Source organism: Trachymyrmex septentrionalis, unplaced genomic scaffold (genome assembly GCF_001594115.1).
Source record: "Trachymyrmex septentrionalis isolate Tsep2-gDNA-1 unplaced genomic scaffold, Tsep1.0 scaffold6, whole genome shotgun sequence".
Lineage (NCBI taxonomy): Eukaryota > Metazoa > Arthropoda > Insecta > Hymenoptera > Formicidae > Trachymyrmex > Trachymyrmex septentrionalis.
The window spans coordinates 1,665,272-1,676,293 of record NW_017305778.1 but is presented as its reverse complement, the minus strand read 5'-3'; the positions used below and the strand labels follow the sequence as shown (position 1 = coordinate 1,676,293).

The 11,022-nt window shown below is 33.1% G+C and overlaps 1 protein-coding gene across 1 annotated transcript in view; it reads left to right on the top strand.

The window, feature by feature from the left end:
* Positions 1-11,022, top strand: part of LOC108752345 (dipeptidase 1) — a 108,588-nt gene that overhangs the window by 95,188 nt on the left and 2,378 nt on the right. The window contains exon 9 of the mRNA XM_018493134.1: positions 5,487-5,622. Coding sequence (XP_018348636.1) covers positions 5,487-5,622 — 136 coding nt within the window. The remainder of the gene's footprint in view (positions 1-5,486; positions 5,623-11,022) is intronic.

Genomic DNA, 11,022 nt, shown 5'->3' with positions numbered 1-11,022 from the left:
CTAGGAAAATGGCACACAAGTTAAAATTTTTCGAATTTTGTATTATAGGATTGAGATATATCAGCTAATTAGAAAAGTGATACAAGTTGAATTTAAATAGAAAATTGAAAAAAATTGAAAATGGCAAATTAAAATAAAGATAGTTTTTAAAGATTTTAACATAATATCTCATAACAAAGTTAGTATCAACAATATTAAGAATCTTTATTTTTGGACTGCATATGTGAGAAACATAATCAATACTATTAAGAAAAATGCCTATTATAGTTGAAGCTGGATCTTCATTGCTTTAAATAATTCAATCTTGAATTACTAATATACACTATATATGTACTTGTGTGTGCATATATATTATAGTCTTCGTAAATTAAATTGACAAGCAAGCCTTTAAAGGTAATATTTGCAATAAATTTATGAACAGTTTCAACGTATTAACATCTTTATAATATGATGCTTGATAGTACAGCATCAAACTATTAAATTGCTTGTCAATTTAATTTGCGATTACTAGAGTAGTTTTAAATGCGTTTATAGTCCGGAAAAACAATTCGGCGCACAGTTCTAAAAGACTACAATATGGTATACATGCAAGTACATATATGTAAGTATATATTAGTAATTCAAGATTGAATTATTTAAAACAATGAAGCTCCAGCTTCGACTGTAATAGGCATTTTTCTAGTATTGAAAGTTAATATCTACATTACTTCTGGATTTGATACTTGAAACAAACCGTTTGTAATTAGCTCTGATTAACTCGCGTTTGATACTATTGTAAATATTTAATAATTATCTAATTTTTTGTAATAATAAAGGTTTTAGAGGTCTATCATATCACCATAACAAAATTAATATACATGGTATCTAGACTTCAAACTTGAAACATATACTTATGATTAGCTCTAATTAACTTACGTATACCGCTGTAAATAATTATTTTAAATACACAATTTTTTCCCTCTGCTGAATAATTTTATATTTTTTATTTGTGTCACTTTTCTTACGGGATGCGAGCAAAGTTTTGCACTTCTTTTAAATATAACATCTTTTATCTGAGCCCCAAGGGTAAATGAGGTTTATTAACTATATAAAAAAGTTCAGCTTAAGTTCATAAATTTCAAATGTATATAGAAACTATAAATGGCCATGGGTTCTTTGAAAGTTACTTTTTATTTCAAAGGAATTTACGCTCCAAGAAATCTAATCGTTACTAACTTAATTATTATCAAAATTGTATCTCGTGCCTATAATTATTTCTAAAAAAACCACCTTGAAATCGAATATAATTATCAGAGATCATATGCTCATTATTTTCGCGGGCGATCATCTCGCGTTTACACTACATGATGATGGACATACACGATTTGGAAATTTCCGAAATTGGAATAACGGCTCTCTGGATGCGGTCGGCCGATGCGTACAATATACAGTTACATAACTGCCAGTTTCAGCCGGGACACGACGCGCCATGAATAAGTCTCTAACCACTCTTGTTGGCCCGACATTGTCAGCAGAGCAGCTTTCGACAGCTCGTCCCCTTGCCTCCATCACCCCCGCGTTGTTGTAACCAGGTCTCTTCGAGCTCTCGTTATGACGTCCCGTAATGAGAACGTCGAAATTCTGTGTAACCCCTTTTACCGGCTCATTCCCGCTCGCCATCAGTAACGCGATTCAATGTATCTTCACGAAAGAGGTATCGACTGCATTCGTTCCCGTAATAATATTCCGGAGATAAATTAACGAAAATGTAGACAATTGCGAATATGACGGAACGTGACTGCTTCAGTAACCCTGCATAAACGCAGACGAACATTATTCTCGCGAATCACGAACGAGGATATCATCTCCTTTTCACTAAAACTGAAATTTTAATTAGTGACTTCCTACAATTATAATTCAGATAATTCACAGATGGGCAATCTTTAGTGCTTGTGTCGTACAGACGTATAAAATACTTCCTATCAAGCTATAAAGACAAAAAAGTAGATATCTTTGAACTTTAGAATGATAACTTTTATTTGTAAAAATATAAAAATTCGTAATTTCTTTTTCTATAGTTTTAAAGAACTTTTTCACAAAGTACAGTACTCTCTGCGTTAGCGTTAACAGGGTTGTCACAAAGTCCTCATCCTAAAATTCCATTATTTTTCTCAGATTTTCAAACAAATTTCCTTGACTTTCAAGATTTTTTTACATTTTCGTCCTGATATGGAAACCGTTAAATATTTTATTAAAAGATTAATTTAACACAGCAATGTAAATTACTATTAATGTTGCTAACACTATTTGCATTTTTCATTGTAAAGTTGATAATATTTCAAAACTGCATATAGATATGATGTATTAAATTTTTTAAAGCTATGAATTTTAATTTTTCAGAAAATTTTACAAAATTCTCTGACTTTCCTCTGGTTTCGCTGACCATCTTCAATTTCCCTGACAATTCTCTGATTCCCTTGATTTTATGGTAACCCTAGTTAAATTGAGTCGAGCGAATTTTGGTTTTGTAGCGCATTTTCACCCTCCGCTCATAAGTGAAGATCGCACAAGGGAGAGAGGCAAGACCGCTTTCCCGGCATGCCTCTCTCACAGCAGTAAAGTAAGTTCGCCGCAGTCACCCAGCGTACTGGTAATTAAAGTAATGAAGGATAAACCGCCTGAAGTAACTCGTGTAATTTATCCGTGACTGCTTCCCGACTAGCTCATTATTGTACTTTGACCTTCTTCCATGCGAATTTACTTCCATCCCTTCCGCATCTGATGTGCGGAACGTACTAAATTTTTACAGCTGCGATAGTCTGCAAATAATTGTTTTAGGTGAAACGGTCGGAGAGATGAGCGAGAGCGTAATACAACGGTTGAAAATAGAGATAATTTTCATATCGGGAAACACGATGAGAGAACCGTGGCCGTGCGTTTCACAAAATAATTCAAACTAAACATTTGTTCGCTAGAGAAATATGTCCGGGATAATACGAGGAAAAATTTGAATAAGTGGATATTTAATCAATAATAAACACGAGTGGTTTGCATAATTATTTCTAGTATCTTTTGTGAAAACTCATATTAAAAGAAAAGTGAGTTTTGTATTTATAAATTAAATAAAATAATTGCGATTAAAAGCTCCATAATTCTATTTAATACTAAAAAAATTATATATATATACATATATATATAGTTGGTATTAAAAATGACTATAATTCATCGTTACATGATTATAATTTGTAGTCATTTTTAGTGCCAATTATATAGAATGTCTCAAGCAAAAGTGTTGACACAATCAGCTGTCATTTTCAAATTTATTCAGTCATTGAAATAAAATTGCATTAAAAAGAGAAAAATCTGCAATTTTTAATAAATATAAATAAAATTTTAAAAAATGTTTGTATATGAGTTTATTTTATTATTTTATTATTTTATTAGTTTTTATATAAGAAAAATATATTATTAATTCTAAGAATTAATATTTCCGAAGTAAGCACTATTAAAATTTGTACAAAACTCATTTTTTAAAGGAAAATTCGTAAAAACTTTTCCTACATGTCGTTTTTATTTCTGATAATCTTTTTATAGCTATTAAATCTGATACCGTTTTTGGATCGTATCTATTCAATATTAATTATTAACTTAATTGATTAATTCATATTTTTCATCTCTCTCAATAAAGTAACTAATATATAAACATTTTATTAAATTTTATTTATACCCATTAAAAATTGCAAATTTTCCTGTTTCCGCAATTTCCTTTTTCAGTAATTAAACATATTCGAACATAGCAGCTAATTATGTAGTTGCAACACTTTCCTATTAAACACCATGTATGTTTGATATATAAAACTATATTTAAATATAATTATATTATTAACATTATATAATAACTATAAAAATTAAACTCTTGACCATAATTATTTTATCATGCAATTATAGTCATATATAATACGAAGAGGACGGTTTTGCTGAAAGTTTCAGTAGATATATATCTGATAATAATTTTGTTAGACCAAAACAGTTATATTATAGAACGCTTAAATATTGAGGAAAATGCAGAAAGTTTGTACCACAAACATACACTGACGGTAACTAGTTTTAGTAACCAGTTCAAGCGTCTTATACAATTATTTTGATGATCGGTACAAAATTGTTTTCAGATCTGTATCTAGCTACAAAATTTTTAGATTTCAGCAAATCCAGTCTTTCCGTGTAAATATGTACGAAATAGCTTTCCTCTCAGTGCATTGACAAATATGCTCTCTGTTATCTCAACGAAGAGACACCACTCCGGAAATATCGTAAATAAAAACTGCATCATTAATCTCGCACATAGGCACATATTAATTAACTTTTTTAATTCGCCTCTTGCATGCATAAATAATGTGAAAGCTTTTTACAATGCGATCGCATTACCTATATACATTGAATAATTCAAGCGGACGAAAATATAATTCACGCCGCGGTGCAATAGATAGAAGAGTTGCACGTGCACGTAAAATTACTGCGGTAATACGAGGATACGCGAAGTTCTGGGGGTTGGACCCATAAAAGTTTCAAGCAGTTTTCTAATTTAAACTCCCGATGCTTTCTGCTTCATTAAAGCCCTATCTTATCGAGCGGAAATATTCATGTAAATTGTGGCCTTGGTGCGCACCGTACGTTCACAAGCTGGCGCTTCGCGGGACGGACATTATTTCCATATCGACTTTTACGGGGCGACGAAAATTTATCGCGGCGCGAGAGCGCAGTATTTTAAAACAATATTTTTGAAGATGAAGGGAGACGAAATTATTTTCATTCTTGTTTGTGGCTTTGTCGAATGCGACAAAGTTACCCTGTTGACAAGTTGCCAACTGTCATTTCACTATCGTGAAAATTCCGTTTTCTACGAAAAGGAACGAATTTCCAAGAAGAGGAATGAATTTTTTTATCTGATTAATACAAGAAAAGAACAGTTTTATTAAAATAGTTAAAAATGTAACTAGATACAAATAGATGAAAATAATTTTGTCGAATCATTATATATATAAAATAATTAAAGCAATTTTAAATAACTTGACCATATCACATAATAATTTTATTAATTGTCCAAATGTAATTATTTTCAGAATATATCTAACTAATTTGTAGATACTACAGCAAAATCGTTCTGTAATGATTAATCTACTAGATTGAAAAAAGTGTAATACCATTTTCAATCATTTTATCAGATTTTAGTTTATCTATATAAAATTTATAGATTCAATAAAAATATTGAAAATGATGTATCTTCTAACATAATGTTAACAACGTAAATATTGCTAAAATAATATAATTACACATTTTACTTTTTTATAATTACATAATTGAATATCTTCTATTCTGAGCTTTCCAAATTGACACACTTGGAAAGAAGATGCAATCCAATCTCTATGACATTTCTATTATAATTGATCATCTCGCGTGGTTTCATCTGCAAATCTCAATAAAGTTTCATCATAAATTCTTTGTCTCAGAACACCAACGGGTCTGGAGGATGTCAGCAAGTATCCGGAGCTCTTCGCGGAATTGCTAGCGCATGGATGGTCGGAGAAAGACATCCAGAAGTTGGCTGGTCTGAATCTTATACGGGTGTTCAAGGCGGTGGAACAGGTAAATTATTCTCTAGTCGTAGAGGAAAAAGGAGAAGAGGATCATTTCTCCTCACATTCAACTTCTCGCATCACTTGATGAAAAGAACAGACGCGTGTCGAAAGTGGAAAAGTCACACCGATGAAAAGATAGAAGAAGAGAGAGAGAGAGAGAGAGAGAGAGAGAGAGAGAGAGAGAGAAAGTGAAGTGATCGGAGGAAAGCGCTCTCGTTTCTGCCACGAAATAACCGATGGCCTGGTTCGGGTTAGCCGAGTCGACCAATATCGGATTTAATAAAGCACACAAATCATGCATCCGATCTGCGCGCTGCATCGTCGGACGAGAGAGAGAAGCCGATTGGGTAGACCATGATTTTTGTTCCCTTGGAGTGTTGCCAGTCGTAGAACCAGCTGGCACTATCCACTAACCCATCTGATAGTTCCCTTCCTCTCTTTCTTTCTATCTTATTCACGCCTATGATATACAGCCATGACTACATATGGTGTGTGTATTAAATGGCTCTGAAGTATCGCTCAGCATCGCTCAACACTGACGTTTCGGTGTTAATATAAGTACACTTGGTGAAAGATAATCTCGGACGTCCCAGGAAAAGTCGTTGCAGAGTCGTTGCACCTGGAACCCTCCTTCGCTCGTCAACGTTAATTAAAACTCAACGTTCGAAGCTTGTTTACGTATGAAGTTACGAGGATCGCAATTGTTCTCCGTTTAACAAAAAGAAAAAGTAACTAGTAATAACTTTTTACTGCTAGGGTTTTTTCTATCGAAATAATGACGAGAAAAAGAATATGAATGTCGCTGAAGAATTAAAGTTGCAACGCCTAAATTAAAAACGATCTCCATTTATTCGTTCATCTGATTATAATATTATGTCAATATTTGCTAATGGAAATGTATCATTAAAAATTCATCTGATTCTCCGCTTAACTAAAATTGAATTAAACTCTCTCTAATTTGATTCGGCTTCTACACTTTGGTCACTCGATTAATGTCTCGTATATTTCAATGTTAAACGCCCAGTTTCGCGGAGTGCAGTCGAATGCAGATCGTCCTATGAGAATTCCGGCGCGCCTGAAAATGTTTCAGTCCGGATATTACCCAGTAGTACACGCCCCGACAGGAATGATGTGAGAAATTATGTGCGCCGGATGTTCCGGATGTTTGAGGACGCTCAGGATGGCCGTTGTTGAAATTACTGTGATAATTTAATTGCGGTGCGGCGTGGTCAACGGAACCGCGGGTTATTCGTCCGAAGCAGGAGTTGTTTATTATATTTAGAGAAGAATGTATATCATACATACACTTTTGTACATGTATGATATACATACATTTGAATTGTAACGTAATAAACGCGCCGCAGTGAATTACGCGTGAAAGCGTAAATTTTGCGTTCGCATAGCAATCCTCCGAGCGTGGGTTTCCGTAAAAATAAAGATACAGCTATCACTCCAGCTAGGATAGTTGCAGAAGTAAAATTATCCTCTGAATTTTCCAATGATTTATCGTCGTGTCGCGAAAAAATGTCGTGTCCGCGGCTTTAAAGGACACATGAGAAAGCTGCGAGACGCACAATGGTAGCCTAATGGTTGCTATTATTCGTAAGCGCGTCTTTCCTGTCATGGCGTTTTAAATTACTCCAATCTAACTTGGCGGATACAATTTTCCAGATCCAGCCGCGGAGAGAATATTATTTGATTATCGGAATATGAAAATGTGTGACTTTCTACATCGAGGATAATTTGTAGCGCTTGAGTCGTGTAGAATTTCCGCGCTTATGAATCCAATTTCTTCCGACTAGGAGACGACAACTTGCCATTAATTCTCGATGCGCAAATTCACGGAGAAGTCGACATATCTTCTTACCTGAGACGCGCATACACACACACGCACACACACACACATACGCGCACGCACATTTGCACTACGCTTTTCTCATCGCAATGAGGTCGACGAGAATGGGCAAATCCTTTGAGCAATTCCAACTCATCTCATCACCGTTTTCCGCTCCATCGTCGTTGGCGGTGGATCGAGTTATACGAGGCAGGCGAGAAATTGTAACGTCGTAATTGCTGAAATAATGGTCGTGCCTACGGTATGGCGCGGCGAACAAAATGGTGGCGATTACGTTACCTTGAAATTCAATTCCGCTATTGTTCCTCGCACGAGAGGGACGGAATTCGTAGGAACTTTGATACTGTTTCGTAAGACCGCGACTCCCCCGACAAACGTTCATCAACGTAAGGATCCGTCCAGAAACATTCGTGCAAATTCCTCGGGCGTAATGCAATCAGTGTCGTGCACACATTCACATTATGTAAATCGCCGTACCACTTCGAAACATGCTAATGTCGGGTCAAGATGACTTTTTCATTTACTCTTCCCTTTGTTCTTTAAAATAAATTGTAATAACTGGGCATATTTCCGCATATTTCTCTTTTGTGTGCGTGAAAGGAATTTATTTTAAAATGAATTGCGAAAGAGGTTTATACCGCATGTATGAAGTTGTTTTCCTTTCTTTTATAAAAGTGTGTGCATAACGAAGACTTTATCTTTGTCATTGGTACTTATAAAAGCAGAAATAGAAACAGTATAATAATAGAAATAATGTAATGTGAAATAACATAATGTTTTAATTATACTAATATTATATTTAAAATAATGACCTTTTCAAAATAATTAAGTAATTCAATTTCAACGTAATGATACAATTTCTCGGGAATATTATATTGTGGAGATTCATTTTCAATTTATGGAAAGCAGAATTGAATTTCGGTCTCTTTCTTTTTAAGATTTTTCCTTCCTATTATCAAATCCCTTTCATTAGCGGAACCACTGATGAACAGTCATCAACATGCCTCACGCAATAATGCAATTAGCATCGCGCATACCGTACCATTATTGGCTTGCTGCATATCGATCGTCATTGCATTCTGCTGAAAACATCTAGCAGAGTTTTTCCAAATTCCGCCCTCATTTCATCCACATTTTATCTCGTCGAAACAATTTTATGTCTCGTAAATATCGGAGTACGTAAAATATATGTATCGGTAAGTGTGATGTACAATACTATCATCCACCAAAGTGTCTATTTTCGAGAAATACAAACTGTAGTGCGATCAATATATAACTAAATATATGTATATATATTTATAATATTATACATTTATAAATATATATATATGTATATATATATAAATTATGATAGTTATATAATTTATTTAATATATAGTTGAATTTAATTATAATTTAATATATCATATAATTTAATATATCGTGAAATTTTTCATATAAATATATTCGTACATTGAAATGTATCAGTTTCAAAGAAATAAATTCAGTTGGGATGATTTAAAAATATACAACTCTCATTTATGGCATTCAATTTTTAAAAGAGAGATTGAGAGATAACTTTCTGTGTAATTCAATTTTAACAATAATATGAACTTTAATAAGATGTTGACACATTGTATAACCCTTCAGATCTATCCATTAATATCTCACATTCAATATGACGTGCTCTCGTTCATGAAGATATTTTCTGCAAGCACATAAATCAACGTGAATTTAATTTAATTTTTCATATACAAGTATTAAACTTAAAGTATGTCAAAGTATAAGAATAATTTTCATTTCGCGATATTTAATTTTTAGAATAGAAATTCACGGCTTTCAGCTTTGTGCAGTTCTCTCTCCAATTCAGGAAAATATGAACTATAACGAAAGGCAGTCTACGCATTTATGATGAAAATCCTTCAACATCCATTAACTTTTAATCTCTCAGTCACTAATTTCTTCGAAACGCGCACGATTAAAATTTTGAAGTAAAAAAAAATATCAATTTTAAAGTAGAATATATAGAAAGATTGGCAGAGAAAAGGCTATTACATCTGTGAGACGTCCGTTTATACCGTAAGTACCGTAACGTTACGTGCCCGAGGCATGAAAGCGACAATAAAGGCGGATTTGATTAGACTGTCGACATCCTCCTATATCGCCCTCTCATTTCCTTTTCTGTGTTGTCTCGTAGCCGGAGATGCGCGCCGCCATCGTTCTCTGTATTCGTTTAATTGAAAATTCAGCGAGGCGGCAAAATGAAGCTTTACGTACACAGGATTTACGTCACGGAGTGTTGAGCAAAAATGACGTTTATAAACGTCTAACATAACACGTGATATGTCCATTTTTTCTAAAACATTTCTCCATTGTATGTTATATTAAAATATGTATAAGAGAAAAAGAAAAGGAAAAAATAATGAGTCGAATAAAATTACAATTTTCATCTTAAATATTGTTTACAAAAAATTGCCTTTGTTTTTTTTAGGTACTATATTTCTTTTTCTATCAATAAGAAAAAAAATTTAAAACTTTGCAATAATTTTTTTTTAATCTACAAATATTACTTTAAGAATATTTCTCTTATTTTTTTTTTAACAATTAATAATCATATATGCTCTTCTATCTCCTTCACAGAATATTGATTTCTTGCAACATATGATAATCAATGACCGAAAAATTACAGTTGCGTTTGCACGACGTAAATATTTGTGATACGACGCCATCTTCCTGTGACGTTCGTTTAATTGAAAAACTGCGGGGTGAATTTCGGGCGAGAGTGAAATTTACGTCACGCCATCCTAATATGTATTCCAGTGGGATCGACCCAAACGGAGAACATCGTTTTCTTACTTTATGAAAGCAAAATAAATTTTACAAAGAGTAGGAAAAAAACGTGGCCAGCATTTCCAAGTCAATAAAAGCTTTTTACATCCCGACGCTTTATCGATAAATTATTTCAGTACAAATCAGGGAGACTCTCTTCCTCTTCGTGACATAAAAAAAATTTTACTTTTCGAAGCGCCAATGGAAGAAGCGCAGAAAGGATCTCAAATTTAATGACATTTTTTATACCTTTCCTCTATATGAAACATTCATTTCTTTCATTTCTTTTCGAATATCACTGATGTAGCGTACCTTCAATCCTTGTATCTATTTAATTAATGAAGGTACATCTACTCAAACCTATTAACTTTCATCAGAGTAACAGAATTTCAAATAATTAGTAGAGAAGAGAGTAGAAAGTAGTGAATATTAGCAAATAACGAAAAATTTTTCAAACCACGCTGAAGAAAAGTCTGGTAATATTATAGCTAGATACCATTATAACGACATTGTTATTACTATTAGCTACATTATTATTTTTTTCTGTGCTTTGTATTACTTCGGTTTCAAATTGTATTACGTGTTCAATAATTTTGTATATTACAGCACTTAAAAGAATGCTATGCTGAACTGTTTTGGAAGGCTATTAATGAATAGCGATATCAATTTTCTTCTTATGCATTTTAATGTATTTTAATGTAACATATTATATTATAACTAGGTTAATATTATTAGGTTATAATA